This window comes from Acanthochromis polyacanthus, chromosome 8, assembly GCF_021347895.1.
Source record: "Acanthochromis polyacanthus isolate Apoly-LR-REF ecotype Palm Island chromosome 8, KAUST_Apoly_ChrSc, whole genome shotgun sequence".
Taxonomy (NCBI): Eukaryota; Metazoa; Chordata; class Actinopteri; family Pomacentridae; genus Acanthochromis; species Acanthochromis polyacanthus.
Window position 1 is genome coordinate 21761453 of NC_067120.1, and position 16766 is coordinate 21778218.

Sequence of the window (16766 nt, forward strand, 5' to 3'; positions counted from 1 at the left end):
ACATTTCAAAAACTCGTCTTTGTTCATCAAAATAGCATAACTAGATGTTTTTCCATTATCTTGTTATGCCTGAAAATAGCTTTTATGTGACTCTATCCCTTCGTCTCATTTAGTATGTGGAGATCTGGTACTCCTCACTCTCCACTCCTGTCATGGCTGATTCAGCTGTGAGAAGCAAAACAAAATGGCAAAATTAGGGTAACTGTGAAAAGGATCAAGAGCTACATTTAAAACTAAAATGTTGCTTTTTCATTTCAGATTCAGCTGAACCACTGGGGGACTTTCATTAGTGTCCTTGAGCAAGACCAAAGAACAGCCATAAAGTGAAATAGTTGCCAAGCACAATTTCCCTGCTTAAATAGGAAACAACATTTACTGCTGTTATTACTCTTTGACTTAACCCTAGCTGTTCATAAAGCTATTGCACCTGACTCAGCCGGAGACCATCCAATCAATGTGGGGATCTCCCTGGCAAAACTTAAAGACATACCAGCTTCTGCTCTGCAGCACAGTGAGCTTCAGCAGGTCAGCCATCTCATTCAAGTCTCCCCATCTCGACTGTGGGTGGGTGGGACAGCTGCCTTGCATGCTTACTCAATCTTTCTTATCCAAGTAGAAAGAAATAGTTTCTGAGAAGAACCAGCAACATTTGCCAGGTTCTTTTTTCCACATTTCCTTTGTACAAAAACAGGCGTGTTATGGATTTCACAGGTGGCCTCAACTCGCTCCCACGGCCCCTGGTCAGATCAGGGCAGGGCTTCTACTGCGATGTAGGTGTGAGCTCTTGTATATCCTAGAGCAATATGAATGTAAGGTTTTCGGAGAGAGATCATTTTTGGAATGCAAGGAGATCTTGGTCAGTCCTTGTACGTAGCTGTGCTATTATTTGGGAATAGGTTTATAGTAGGGGTGTAACAAAATTTTGTGCCACGAAATTTCGCGAAATAAAAAAATGGCGAAATAAAATTCAAAGACGTATGAAATAAAAACACGAAATAAAAAACGTGAAGGGGTGCCGCGCACCACTGAGACTGATGATTTTTGACCCTCCTCGCCTACCGTAGCAAAACACTCGCTTCAAAACGGAGGAAGACGAGGTTGAGGAATTAGCTGACGCTCCTTCGTCAAATAAATCGGTTGTGTGGACCTGTTTTGGATTCCTATGTAAATGACAAGAGAACGGTGAGAAGATTGCAGATAAAACAAAAACCGTGTGCAAAATATGCCGCTACAGTTCGCCGTATACTGCGGTGAGTACAACTAGTTCACAGTTCAGACATTTATAGGTCTAGACTGCAGCTCCAAGGACTCCAATTTGTTTTCCTTTTCATTCAAGAATGTAGTTATCCTGATTATTACAACAACAAAGCACTTTTTTATTGAGACTTCATGTTTGTATTTGCACTGTGGTCTAAATAAGGGGAAAAAACTACAATTTTGTTTTTTTCAAAGAACATTTATTTTGTACTGATGCAGCATTATTTTTGTATGTCTGCATAAGGAAGAAAAAAAAGAAAATGAGATTTTTGCATAACTTACTACTGTTGGGGATTTTCTTTAATCTTTATTTCGTATCGTGAGCCCTGTTTCGTATTTCGTATCGTTTCGTGAGTTGACCATTTCGTTACACCCCTAGTTTATAGGTGTGGTGGTTAAGGTTGACAAGGGACCACGTAATGTAAAACATACATTAGAACAAATGCGCATGGACATGATTCCTAGTAATGTCCACTTGTAAGTCTGCCAGTTTTCCCGGAGGATCTCCCGTGGAGGTTTTTGTACACATGCATAAAAAAAAAAAAAAAAAATCATATTTACAAGAATTCTCACTGAAACTCAAGGTTATTTTAGCCCTCAAACATTTGCAACACTGTTTTTTAAATATGTCTGATAAAACTTTCAATAAAAGTAGCAAACCAGTATAAATCCGATGGTTTCAGATGCACGACACTTTGGATAAAAGCGTCTGCTAAATGAAACTGCAGAATTGTAGAAGTGTTGGATGTGAAGAGTTTCCTGTGTTTTGCATGCACTTTATGTCGGATAGAAACCCAGCAGAGCACACTCACAAAAACATTATTCTGTTGCTCCCCAAGTAATTAGTTTACTTAAGTTTCCTTACACCTATAGCACCATACGTTAACAGGTAATACAAGACACTGTTTTCCTCTCTGAGCATACAACTGTGGATTTCCCACAGTTCTATTCTACTCCTCTGATAAATGGGAACCCTGGGGGTTACTTGTATATCCCTTTACCGCTTGCTTCTTTTTAGATAAGCCCATCCTCAAGGGGACCATGAGGGAACTTTCATGGCGCAACACCAGTAGCCACAGGACGAGGTTTATCATAGCTGTAGCTCTCATCCAGGATTAGTTTTCTGATCACATTGTCTGAGCCCCTGTTACACAGCTAGTCTAGAAAAAGTGAATTTATGTTTCTGAAGCATGTGTGACTGAAGTAGAGAGAGACAGAGACAAACAGTCTGAACCGGGATCTGGTTTCTGGCCTCCGTACAGTATATTCCAGTGGAGGTTGCACATTCCTAAGACAAGACCACATGACTGGAGCTACGGGGGTGTGGGAGAGTGGGAGCAACCATTGTTGGGCTAAATTAACCCGTGGATCAGATGAGGAGGTGGAGCTGAGCAGGGTAACAGGCTATCTATGTGTAGCATTTCCTTCCTCAGACAACAGACCCTGCAGCCACAAGCACAAAAGCTCAAACAAATTCAGCCCTACACAGAAACGCCAGAGGAAAGCAACTCAGATGTACTTCAGCGGAGTCTATCTAGGTCAGTCACAGCATCGAAAATGTAATTTTGCCATACTGGACATCTGGAGGGTTGCGTGGACAGAGTTAAGTCATCCCACTGGTGCTTGACTAAACAGGAAACCGGAAGTTGCAGAGGAAGAGACCCCCATCAGAAGAGACTTAGAAAGAAGTGGTGAAGGGGGGCGGGGTGAAAGCCACAACAAACTCCCCAGACAAGCTCCACGGCATGCACACACAAACACAGAATCTCCCCTACAGCTGATGCACTTCATAACAAAATGCTTGGCTCCACTGTGCTTTCTTGAGACAGACTGAAATTTGCACCGCACCATCAGAAGCAAAGACAAAACCCAGAAAAGTCTGTTAAGAACGTCCCTTATTTAATGTCTTCTTTGCTTCATTAAATGTGTAGAGGTAGGAAAAGAGCAGATAAAGCCACAGGAGTCTTACAAATTTTAGAACTTCACATATTTTTCCTTTAACCATTCAGTGCTATAGCTGTCATTACAAAGTACGCACTGCTACGCACACTAGCGTTTAACCGACTAGTAAAATACTAAACGTTTAATAAATGAGTAGGCGGTTAAACGATTAAACGACTAGTCGCGCACATCCCTACTTTTGACCTGCTACGTTTTGCGTCAAAGAAATTTATGTTCTGGCATATGGTACAGTATGGAGGTACGGATACTGGAATGCACCTCATGTGTTTGAGACACAAGTGGGTTGGTGTCATGACGTGGTGTGTTGATAGTGTAATTAATAAAAGATCACCTCGGCTAGCTTGTAGGGCACAATGAGCCTCTCTCCAACAGTCACCGTCTTCCTGGTTGTCAGTGCTTCAAGTAGCATCTCCTCTTTCACCTGCAAAACAATATCAAAAAAGTCATGAACAACAATAAGATCAGGACCAAGTCTTTGAGCCAAAGCAACATGGTCTTGATTTAGACAATAAAAGTGACACTGGGATAGTAGGTCAACACACAGTAATAGTTTTATTATAAAGGTGTTCTCCTGCAAGTTAGTAAAGCTGAGGGGCTTACAAAAGACAGATTGAAAAAAAATAGTCAAATTAAACTTTTTTGGGGACTACTGTTCTGAAGCATTGAGGTACAAATTTTAGCCGTTACCAGCTTGGTCCTTTGAAAACAGACATCCCATGTGAGGGGTGGATTTGACTGGAAAAACTCAAGAACGCTGCCTACAGCAATACAGAAGCAACCGCAAGGTAGCCCCACCATAAAACATACCTAGCTTTGTCTACTATTTTGCTCTAAACAGATTGTAATTTACAAAATGAACACTGTGCTGCATCCAAAAAATCTTGAGATTAGCAGTTTTAAATGTTTACTAAGGTTAAAAAATATATATATTGAAAATTAAAGTCATTTTCTCATTGACTTCTATACAATCAGGTTTCATTTTGCGGCCAGAGGAGACACCCCCTACTGGATAACAGGAAGAATGGGGCGGCATGGATCAGTGGGTAGAGTGGCCGTCTTGCAACCGGAGGGTTGCTGGTTCAATCCTCGGCCCGTCGTGCTCATGTGGGTGTCCCTGAGCAAGACACCTAACCCCTAATTGCTCCTGGTGGGTAGCGCCGTGCATGGCAGCTTCCGCCATCAGTGTGTGAATGTGTGTGTGAATGGGTGAATGTGACTTATCTTGTAAAGCGCTTTGGGTACCTTGCAGGTATAGTAAAGCGCTATATAAATACAGACCATTTACCAATATAGGTTTAAGCTACTTCTGAGTGGGCTTCACTTTTCTAACCTGGAGGCTTCGTCTATCTTTTACAAGCATTCTATGGTTAGAGCATCTTTGGCTGTTACTGCAAACAACATTTTGACATTTTGACGTGGCTTTAAGCGTGGTTTAGTTTTGCTTTAAACTTCAGTCAGGACAGACTGAATACGACTACAGTATATAGATCTGTTTGCATGTTGAGGGTTTTCTATGCAGTCAAAACATCATTATCTATTTATTGCTTCCACCATTGCTGGAAACGTTGCAAATCCGTGAGTACAGAAGTGCAGTCTGATAATACTAATTTAACAGTGATGCTGCACCAACATGACAAAGTATACTGATTTATTAGGTATGTTATTCTCCAGCAAAATGTAATTGTTTTATGTATAGGGTAGTTTATTGACTGAGTTTGTCATGGTGTAAGTAATATAAAATACAGCATAAACCATGACATAAGATTGTTTCCATAATTGACCTCTACTCCCTACCAAGTAGAGAATATCACTGCTTCACACTTACATAGGTGTCAAAGATTAGCCCATAAACACCATGCACACACGTACAGTACGGAACCACGTGGCTTTCCATAAGTCTGACTCTAAACGCTGATGACAGGGTCACACTGGGAGAACTGGGATTTCACAGCACACATCTATTCCATCTACAGGGATTATGGGAGTGGGCCAAACAGCTGCTAGTGGCGGAGACCACGTGTGTGTGTGTGTGTGTGTGTGTGTGTGTGTGTGTGTGTGTGTGTGTGTGTGTGTGTGTGTGTGTGTGTGTGTGTGTGTGTGTGTGTGAACACGTGTTTGATGTCTTCATGCAAGAAAAGCAACAGTGGTAATGTTATAGTTAATACCATTATGGAGATATTTTTGTCAGTTGTCTCCTTTGTAATGGCTTTGACATAAACAGTGGAAGGAGGACAGGAGGAGGGCTGCGCACACGTGTGTGTGTGTGTGTGTGTGTGTGTGTGTGTGTGTGTGTGTGTGTGTGTGTGTGTGTGTGTGTGTGTGTGTGTGTGTGTGTGTGTGTGTGTGTGTGTGTGTGCGCGCGTGCAGTGAGTGGGTCGGTGGGGGGTGGCATAATCAGACTTTATTTCACACTGCCTGGTAATCCCTCCACTCAGAGCAAAGCCTATTCTGCAGCCTAGTGATTGGTCTTTAGCCGGTACATTTCCATGTATTAGTTGCTTGGTAACAGGCTTGCTGCTCTGCTATGATCACAGCTCTAATACCATAATAATACACAGAAGTTTGTAAGCACTCGTTTGGGGTCGGTGATTTTGTTTCGGTCTTTTTTGACACCTTAAATCTGATTGCAGTGAACAAAATCTTAGGTGAACACTGAACGCTACGTTTTCCCATTCGTAGCCATGCAACAACTCGGACAACTTTTCTGGTCTAATGTTTCAACTTACTTGTCCTGACGTATTTGCTACATCATTGAAGTTACACAGATGCTTAGAAAATGGTCATATGATGTTTCTTGAGTATATTAAAGTAACAATAGCAATAGCAAAAGTGTTTCCCGATTGTTTTCATCACATTTTCATGCCCTGGCAAATAATGTCTGGAGTGGACGAAGTGTTGTGTAGTTAGCCTGAGAGTCAATCAGTACCCAGGCTTGATCCTGTAGAGAGGTTTAAGATCAGTGTTATGCTTTGAGCATCTGAGAACACGTGAAGGTGCATCAAGGTGCAAGTGACATAAATTCATCATCTGTACAAGTGTCTGTGTGTGGTCTGCATGCAGCCCAAAAGTTGTGTCCATAAAGAACTTAGAATTTGTCAGTAGGGTCACTTGTTGTTATTACACACTGCCAGATTTCATATCTGGTTGTTAAGGTCAACTGGCAACTGGATTTGATATTCAATAAGACACAGTAATAACACTTTACAAAAAAAACATTCTTTGCCTCCTACTCCAAAATAACTAAAAGAGGTCATGGAAACCAGTAAATTTGGCATTCACACAGTTTTTAGAATCAAAGTACAGTCAACAAATTCCATCTTTAGAGGGACTTGTTCTCACAAAACACTGCTCTCCCTGGACTGACTTCCAGTTTGCACAGAAATGTTTCTGGCTGGGTCAAATCACTCAACTCCAACCCTCAGAGGATCCAGTCTGTCAGCCGTCCATAAGTCCACGCGAGCTCTACTTCCCCTTCCAGTTTCACCTCCACGGGAAACAGGAAGACCCAGCCAGTTTCATTCCTATTCATGCATCAATCCACACTCAGTTCTCTGTACGAGCTCCGCATCAGTGTACAACAGCAGTACTGAGTGCAGTGGTTTACATCTCATCCTGTCCGAAATGTGGAACCACTTCACATATCAAACGCTGGTTATTCATGCAGATTAGGGCTTCATTCAGAGCCAGTGTGCTCACTTTGGCTGAACTCTCCATTCAAGTGATTCCATTCATGCGAGACGCAACATGAAACTGCACCAAGCAAACCTCAACCACCTATTTAACTATTTAGTCTGTTACGCAAACTGTCTTAGATAAAGTCAAGCACCGTCATCAAAATTTAAGAAAAATTTTGATGATGCCCGATAAAGCCAAGGAGACAAATATCTCAAATTTGCAAATTAGGCATTGTACACAGCCAAAAATTCTAATCAGTCAAATTAATTCTACTGACTACACAGACCTTCATCAGGCAAAATACAATTTTGATGTACTCAAAAGGTGCTGTAAGTGTAAATCAGCATGAATATACAGAATGCTAAATGCTAATTTTAAATGCTCAAACATTCACTTTAAAAAAAAATTGTATTATGTCAAATCTTTGAAAAGAAGAACACTATTCAAGTAATCTCAAAAAGCCTGTAAAAGCATCACATTTTTTCAATTATCTGTCCATCTGCGTCACTCATCCCATAAAAAGTAACACTCCCGTCAACTGACCCCCTCTCATCCCATTAAAACATTGTGTCCCAGCAGGAATGCAGCCAAATTGAAGACTCACAATGCCGTGAAAACACAGATTCATTGCGACTCTTTGAATTCATTATTTTGTGGTTTGACTTTTTCTTCTTTCTTCATCTTAGCTACAAGAATGTTTTATATGTCCCAGGGGACAAATAGCCCTTGCCTCTGCACCAACTAACAGACATCCAAATAAACTTGAACTTAAAACACTGACCCTCCAGCATGCGGCCAACATGTGGCTCGACTCACGTCACTGCCACTCTGGATCTCTGGAGAGTCAAAGGGACCAGTCCAGTGTTAAAGGGGAACCGTGGCATGCTCTCCACAGTCATAACATCCCCGCTGTGCTGTTGACAGGAGTCTCCGGCACACTTCGGACATTGTTTTGTCAGTGACTCAACAAGCACATCCGGCCAGTCGTAGTTTGTAACAGGGACTGGGGAGTGACACCGTCCCTCAGTCCCGAGGTAAATCAGGACAGTATGTGGATGTTTGAGCTGTGCTCACCGTGCACATGGCTGAGTGTGTGTGTGCGTGTGTGTGTGTGTGTGTGGTCTGTACTAAGCACAAAGAATGAACTCAAACGCAGCACAACATCATAAACTCGTAAACAATGCGTGGCACGTTAAGCCACGCCAGAAAATGTTTTTCTTTGTCTCTGTTCTTCCTGTGGACAAATGCAGTCTGCAGCAATTTAAACCTACAAGCTGAGTAGCTGGATCATTGAAACGCTGACTACACATGCATGGATCGAGTGTTTACACACAGTGGAGGGATTTAACTAAGTACATTCACTAAATAGTATTTTTTAGTGGAGTATTTCCATTGTATGCTACTTTATACTTCTACTTTACAACATTTCAGAGAAAAGTATCCAATTTCTAACTCCACTACATTTACTGGACAGATATAGTGCTACGGACAAAACACATGATCAACAAAAAAAGTATAATCCACTGTTATTGTAAAGTAGCTCTTTAAATCAACCAGTCATTCTGCTACCAAATGCTTTGTTTCCCTTCTCTCCAACTACACTTTGTTGATCAACCTAAAAACTATAATTGCCATTTATTTCCTATAGCAATTTTACAACAAGGTCACAGCAGGTTTACTTAAATAAAAGATCTCCTCCAAGACTTGTTGAAAGAACAGCTTGTCAGCATGTGTTTGTGCTGGGATTAAAAGCAGAAGAGATGCTATAAAAATATAATGAAATTAGTTAGCTAAATAAGACAAAGAGGAACAATAAAATACTGAGGCAGTTTACATCTACTATCAGTGGCTGAAAGCAGAAGTTGGATGACTTGGAGGTGTTAATCTGCTTTCACTTGTGCATTTAGACAAATACTGACTGTAAGGTAACGGAATGGATGTGATGAGAGTTGACCATCCAACAAGCCTCCATAAGTGACAGGAAAAGGCTCTGGAACACACTTGAAACACACTCACACTTGAACTTTTTCTATGGCACTTATTCAGATTGTTTTCTCCTGACTAGATCCTTGCTTGTGTTGTATCTATTCGCAGATGTACGTCACTTTGGATAAAAGCGTCTGCTAAATTAAATTGTAGAACTATAGAACTGCAGAACTTTGCAAAAAACAAAATAGCTGCTGACAAGCAAGTCACAGATAACAGAATCACAATGATCCTTCTGTGCTGAAGCTTTTATCAGTGCGTGATATGCTTCTGTACTGATTAAAAGATGATTTATGGCACAGGTGATATTGGGACAACAGGGACCCATTTTTCCTGGTGGGAAAGCACGCCTCCACAACAGCACGCCAGCACAAGAGCACTGAAAATAGCCTCTACACAAACAGTGCTTTGTGGAAGTACTGGATGGCTGGACGGCTCTTTGGGACCTGAAGCACCTCTTAACTTCCGCTGTCACCACAAGCTGTGCTTGTATGCAGAGAGTCCTCAGCTCTCTAAAAGCCTTTTTTTTTTTCTAAAACCCACATGTGAGAGGTGGACTCTGGCAACAGGAATCACATTTTCTCACAGCGTTGAAAAATACAGAGTAGAGGGAAAACTTCTTCGCTCCAATGGATGCTGCTTGTTTTTTAAAGTTCACCAAGTCTGTGGAGTTTTAAGTATCTCTACTGGGCATGTGATGGAATAACTTAAGGAGACATAATGGCAATGAAAGAATTTAGGAAGAATAAACAAGGCCTGTGGTAAAGCCCTTCTCCATTCCTCATATTTATTGTCCTTCAAACTATAGCTGAGTAGTGCATTTCAGCATAAAGCCAGCAACACCAACAGCACAGTGTTTTTAGATTCAGACGTGTTCATGTGGGATTCTGCACCGGATTTTCAGATGATACAATTTTGCCATACACAGGTCTATAAAATTTGTTGATTTAAATTTTATACCAACGCCAGATAAATGAACTTAAATGCTTATGTAGTCTTATTGAAAGCTTTTGCACCAAGCTGCTCACCTCGAGCAGCTCTGAGACGATAGGCAGGACCTCTGGGTTACAGATGTCGATGGAATCATCCCTGTAGGTCTTCTTCTTGTAACGGATGTTTCCCAGGTGGAGGATCGCTGACAGCAGGGAGAAAATCCTGACGAGGAAGAAAGGCACGTATTGTTATCATTCCCCTGCCGTACTGAGCAGGCTTTACAATGTATGGAAGAATTTTTTAAGCTTAGTGGTCCTTGGCCAGGAAACCTTGAAGGATTACACTGTATGACATGTCTGCTATTGGATAGGCTCTTTATTACAACAAACTGAGCCAAAAATTTGCAGTGGACAGAAAGTGAAAGGGACATAATTTCTAATGTCTCAAGCATGTATTTCCAAGAACCTGGCTTTACAAAACGTCCTGATTAATGCCTGTTTACTTATAGAATTTGAAATCGAGAGCAATGACCCAGGGACTCGACTCATCTTCTTAATATCAAGACATAAAGGACATCCAGGTAGCTCAACTGGTTGAGCAGGCAACCCATAAAGAGGGGCTATAGCCCCCAATGCAGCGGCCTTTACTGCAGGTCTTCCCGCCATTCTTTTCTATACTTTCCTGTCTGCATATCTAATAAAGCCAAGAAAATGACAAAAAAAACTTATATATATATATATATATATATATATATAGGTATATATATATATATATATATAAAGGAGTAGTTTGGCATGCAACTAAACATATGGTTTCTTGCCAACAGTAGGAAGAGAAGATAGAGCTCTTGTGTCTATATGATAAAAAGCACAACAGCATGTGAGAAATCATTGAAATGGAAATATTTTGTGGCGAGAAAAATCACATGAAGAGTGTAAGTACTGACAGAGTGCTTAGTTTGTTTAAGTGTAATTGTATATTAAACACTGCTGAGTGGATATCTTTCCAAAAGACATTTATGAGATAGATGTCTTGAAATCTAGTCTATTTAACAGGCTCTGACTCAGACAGACTGTGGAGTTGTCTTTCCGCAATCTTTTATATAAGGACAGTTGTATACATAATGCAGCTAATCTTACTGTTTGCGTGTGGTGGGGAGGAAGCCCACCATCTCCATAGCCAGCTGCAGCCGCTCAAAGTCATGTTTCAGGTCTTCTCCTTCTACTGTGAAGCAGTCCTGCTGGTGTCGGGCGGAAACAAAAAGACACAGAGACATCAGCATCGCAAAGGCCTGTTTAATGATTATACAACGCACAGATATAATAATAGACAATTCTTTGTGAAACCAATGGCTATACCTACTGTAAAAGTGCCCGTCAGAGGCTAACATTTTTGACTGTGACTAAGCAGGGTTTCCATATTTTATTACCAAGATGGGCCACCTTGTCATGAGTAAAGAGTCTGACCACTAACATCAGAAAAGGTTGAAATTTAACAATAAACCAGATGTAGGACAGAGTCATTGTTTTGCAGGTCACAAATAAGTGTCAAACTTAATAAATACCCGGTCCCAAACTTTGCCATTCAAGTCGCAAGCAAGCCATCATCTGGGGTCTGTACTATGACACAAGAGGGAACACGGAGGTAACTTTTCTGGACTACGACGATGGGTCACATCGTACCGGGTTTTTGCCATAGTACACTGAACCTGCTCCGGACCAGGATTTTCGTGTGACTGCTTAGCCTGACTGACTGTCAGTACACGCCTCAGATTTAATGCTGAGTGTTTTCTTTCTTCCTTTCTGCATCTGTTGGAGTTAAGCCATGTGGTTTTTGGACTGATTAAAAGAAAAGAGTAGATTTCCTTTCTTTAAAATGTCCCTTTCTGTGGTTTTTTTGGGTTTGAGGAGACTGATGAGTCACTCCAAATCTAAAGGCTAAGCCAGAGTGTCCATAGAATTATAGAGTTTCTCTGAGGTCTATCATCTTTTTTTCTGCCGTTTTCAACTTCGAGAGGAAATTATCACAAGAAGAAGTAATGCTAGTCTGTCATACAACAACACTTACATTGGTGATATATTGTCAAAATATAGTAGTCAAGGAAACAAAGACGAATGTACTTCATTCGTGCATTTTTTTGATGAAGCGCTCCTCGGCACCATGCCAGCAAAAAACACTACATGGACACATGTCCTGAAAGTCCAAGATAGTCACTGATGTTGAAGCAAAAGTCAAGCTCAGAGTCTTTTTGAAGTCCATCAGATTCACAACTCGAGTGTGACATGAGTCGAAGTCATGTGACGCAAGTCCACACCTCAGTTCATTAAAAAAAGTCTGTGGGCTGCACCACACAACAAATGTCTCACATTTATTAGGCTGAAACTAAACTCAGCACGGGAAACAACAAATTGTCTGACTAAGCTCAACAAATGGCTGTGACTAATCAATCAAATTGCTCATTCCCTTGGCAGGAATTGAAGCAGTATTTCAGAATGTCAATCAAAACAGTCTGTTTCAGGAGACCAGCTCTGCAAACTGAGGGAAATCCTTCTAAGTGAACACAACTACATTCCTGTGTCATCATGAGACACTGATATCGTTTGTTAGTGAGTTTAAGAATGAATGCCAGCTGCCATGACTGAGACACTAAATGAGTGAGCACTGATGTTGAGCAAAGGAGTGAGAGTGTGAGGAGGTGTACAGTGATCGTGTGTCTCCCCAGGCCCTCTGGTCGGTCAGCATGTCTCTGTTCCAGCAGCGAGCCTCTCTCAGGCTGTAATTAGCACATACCACAGTGACCGGCCAGCGAGAGAAGACACAGGAACCTATAATCCACACTCTGGATCTGCCTCTTCTACACTTTAACATTCAACACTCCTCTGCCTCTCTATTGTTTTCTTTTGGCTTATAACTTGTCGGGAACTGCAGAGCCAACAATCAGTGTATTTCTCCAGTCAGCTTCTCCAATTGCAACAAAAGGGTTTTGAGGCTTCTTGAGCTACAGCAAGACCCGGGAAAGGCCAGTTTTCAAATTGCCGGGTATGTTCGGCCTCAGCGCCAAACAGCACAATGTGATACGTTGAAGGAAGTTGAGTAAATAAAGAGATCAATTTTGGCAGTTGCAAGGGAATACTTTGGTTGAAAACCTTAAGCCTTTGCATTGGTGCTTAGAAAAGACTGAAAAGAACAAGGGATTTTGAGTGTAGTAAAGGGATGATTAAGAAACAATCTGTTCTTCTTACTTATGTTAAACAAAGAATCTTTTCTCATTTCAGAAGGTGAGATTGTAACTTCATGCCAGGTGCAACACTTCTGGTGGAGGCTTACACTAAATTCAGCAAAGTCCAGATGACTGTGCTCCTGCAGCTTTTTAACAGATCACTCACAGACGCCGTTAACAGTTATGTGCATCCAGTCGAGGTTTTCTCCTGTTACTTACCATGACTGAGTCATGATTTATGTCACTGAGGCAACCAGTCGATTCTGTGCCAAAGACAGCATGCCATCCCGTCACTAGACATTCCACACAACCAAAAACCATAGACACCCAAACGAGCACAAAATGCAAACCCACAGCCACCGAGGTCCAGAACCAAACACCCGACTCCACACATCAAATGCAAGCATCCACAAAATGTTTGGTCTTTGGGATCTTTAGTGAAATACTCACATTTTTAATTCACATTTGTTTATTTTCTATTTATAGTTCCAGACGCTGCATCTGGAATCTGTATACACTAATCACAGTTGAAAGTGTTGGGTGTCTCTATTTACTGCAGCACACGTTGACCAGCGGTGGAGGTCAAGAGGTTAAATAGGCCCAGAGGGTTTGGTCAGATGCTCAGACATCTGTCAAAGGTTGCCAAGTTTCTGTGAGTGTGTGTGTGTGTGTGTGTGAAGACAATGACATCATCTCCTTGGACGGGCGTGTCCCAGACTGATGAGGTCACTGACTGACCCTTGAGGCATAGACAGTATGTCAGCAAACAGTGAGAGAGGACAGTTGTGTAAAAAGAGACAGAAGCATCCAAATATGCCGTGAAGTCAAAGGAATAGTTCAATTCAATTTTATTTATATAGCGCCAATTACAGTCAAATTGTCTCAAGACGCTTTACAGAACCCATATGCCTGACCCCCAGAGCAAGCCCAAAGGTGACAGTGGGAAGGAAAACACCCTTTTAACAGGGGAAAAAACCTTGAGCAGAACCTGGCTCTTTATGTGGGGGGACCCATCTGCCTGCTGGCCGGGCGGGTCGAGACGGACAGAAGAGGTAGAGAGGTTCAACATTACGGAAAACTATGAGACATCTTTTGTGGATTCACAACAGGTACATCTATGTTCAATATATTCATTATCTTCCCAACAACTCATATTTCCAATAAACTGAGGCCAAGATTCTTCTGCAGGAGAAATCTGACCAATGTCCGTAGAGGTTCTGATACAGGATCAGTTTTGGCTTGAACTCCATGTGACCACTGAAACTACCGGGAGCCCAAATGATAACATCGTTTAGAGCCCTTTTCAAGAATCATCATTTGTGAAAAATGGCTTCAGTGGTAAACATAATCAAGACAGTGATTGTCTTCTGAACCCTTGCATTGACTAAAATAAAGTTTGAAAAAGGAGGCAACAGAGAGCTAAAGTAAAGAATGAAAGACAGGGGACCACAAGCTGCATTTATACGATCTGACTCTCATGTCAAGTGTTTGCTCGTTGGCAAGTCTAAGTAACATAATCTCCCATTAGGAGATACTGAATCCCTTTAAGCACACACAACAAATCCCACTGACCAAACATTACTCACTTCAGGTGAAGGCCAGCAAGATGGCAGCAGGCTCAAAGACCAGAGAAACAACAAACACACACACCATGGACCACACATTTGGAGGGAAGTTTCAGGATGTGAAGCCTATTGGTTGCTTCAGAAGCTATCGTCTAAATGTACAGAATGGATGTTCTGTTAAAACTAGCTGCTTCCTTTTCGCAGACTGCATCGTTAATGTTACTGCATAGTCTGAAAGTAACGGCTTGTCCGATCATGCGTCATTCTGAAAGGTACATATTTTTGTCAAAACATCTGAGGATCTTAACAACAAATGTTTGTATAACACTGGTGGAATGATTCCCAAAGTGTTGCAACTAAGTCCTGTAAAGATTATCAGTACTAGTGTCAAATTGTTGTATTTTCAACTTTCCAACAGTTTTTCAATTACTCATCTGTGACATGCTGTTCAGTCAGGAAAATTATCCAAATGTAAGCTTAAAATTGTGACATTTCCTCAATATATAAACAGAATCCAAAGCACAGACACAGTTCAGACTTCAGAGGTTTAAAGCCTCAGCGTAGAGGCCGATGTATCTGTGAAGAGACTGTAAAGCCCTTACAGGTAAATGCCTATTTATGTTGAATTTTGCTGTAGTCATGTTGCCTAAAACTACACATATATGGGCATCACAAGGTTCAAAACCCATTTCTCATTTTCGAATGTTGGTCTCTGCCTTTCTCACTTCACCACCTACTTCATGTAAAAGTCATTTAGAGTTGGTCCCGAAGTGAGAAGCACTGAATTCTAATGAATGTAAATGTAGCGGTGACAGTACATTCCTGAACCTTCCCTTTAAAGATGACAGTGTCCAGGTCTGACATCATCACCCATTTCTCAGCAGCAAAGCGTCCAAAAGCCAAACATCAGTTTAAAGGGATTCATTACTGTTTGAATTCTGTTTGGTTTATCAGCATATAGCCACATCCCTTCATTTAAATAAAAGAAACGAGGGAGGTATGAGTCCAATTTTGTTTAAGAACAATAATTAGATAAATTTAAGGAGACAATTCTTTTAAAGAAATATTAAACCTTCACCAAACCTTTTTTTTTCGCAGAAGTTTCAAATGCCTCATTACAAACGAGTAACTGAGCATGTAATGTTTTATTTAGGAAGAAATTCTTCTCAAGAACAAACAGTAAATCCCTTTAAACATTTTCAAAGCAGTTCTTCAGAGAGCGCGACCAGCTGAGGTCAGTCACAGCCGCCTCCATCTTCAGTCTATTTCACTGAGAGCAGGCGGGTGTGGACAACCAAAAGAGACAACAAGACCAAGACTGGCAACAACAACCCAGTGTAGCACGGCACACCCATGAACACAGACATACACAAACAACTTGTCATCCACATGATACTGACCAGCTCACTCTCATAGTAATTGTCCCAGTGGAGTTTGTGCGATTTCTTTGTCATCTGGAAGCAAGGCAGAGCGAGTTAACAACGCTTGAAATGCACACAATCTTAAAAATGATTGAAAAAATTACACATGCTGTTAATACATGAGGATAAAATGACTAAACCACACACTCAAATACACACACACACATTTCCAGAGTGGCAGTAATTAAACCCACAAGGTGACGTATTCAGAGATGGTATCGGATACAACCACACAATCTCAAACAGAACAAAAACTTCATGCTTGTGGTGACATAGTTTCATTTCTTACACTACAAATGCAGTGGGGGAAAAAAATGTTTCAGATAATTTACATAAGTAAAAGTGGAAAATCTCACTTAAGTTGTATGTATTATGCAGTCAAACAAATTCTTTTATTCGAGTTATACTGTGGCATATTATATTACTATACTATTTTATGAACAGTGGATTTTTTCACTTGCTGAATGTGGAGACATTTTCATCGACATTAAATACTGCTAAGCAGGGGTAAAACTGGGCTGGAGCCTCCTGATACTCAAATGGCACCCAGTCAGAGCAGGGCTCCATACAAATATGGAAATCTGCTATCAGTGTCTGTCTCACACTGATGATGTCTTCCTTTTTTGATGTAAGTAAACAGCTGCAGAGTCGTACTGCCTCCAAACTGTGAGAGGGGCTGTGCAAATTTATACAGACGGCACTGCAGCAATATCTTCAGTCATCACCTCTTGATATACTATTGTGATC

At 41.2% G+C, this 16766-nt stretch overlaps 1 protein-coding gene across 12 annotated transcripts in view; it reads right to left on the minus strand.

Moving 5' to 3' along the window:
- LOC110966119 (unconventional myosin-IXAa-like) overlaps nucleotides 1-16766 on the minus strand; it is a 156368-nt gene that overhangs the window by 58019 nt on the left and 81583 nt on the right. For 7 of the 12 annotated variants that reach the window (XM_051952624.1, XM_051952617.1, XM_051952623.1 and 4 more), the window contains exons 6-9: nucleotides 15999-16052; nucleotides 10953-11053; nucleotides 9909-10035; nucleotides 3551-3640 (exon numbers count right to left, since the gene is read on the minus strand). In XM_051952624.1, coding sequence (XP_051808584.1) covers nucleotides 3551-3640; nucleotides 9909-10035; nucleotides 10953-11053; nucleotides 15999-16052 — 372 coding nt within the window. The remainder of the gene's footprint in view (nucleotides 1-3550; nucleotides 3641-9908; nucleotides 10036-10952; nucleotides 11054-15998; nucleotides 16053-16766) is intronic. The other 5 variants (XM_051952625.1, XM_051952626.1, XM_022215372.2 and 2 more) reach the window with 3 other exon arrangements.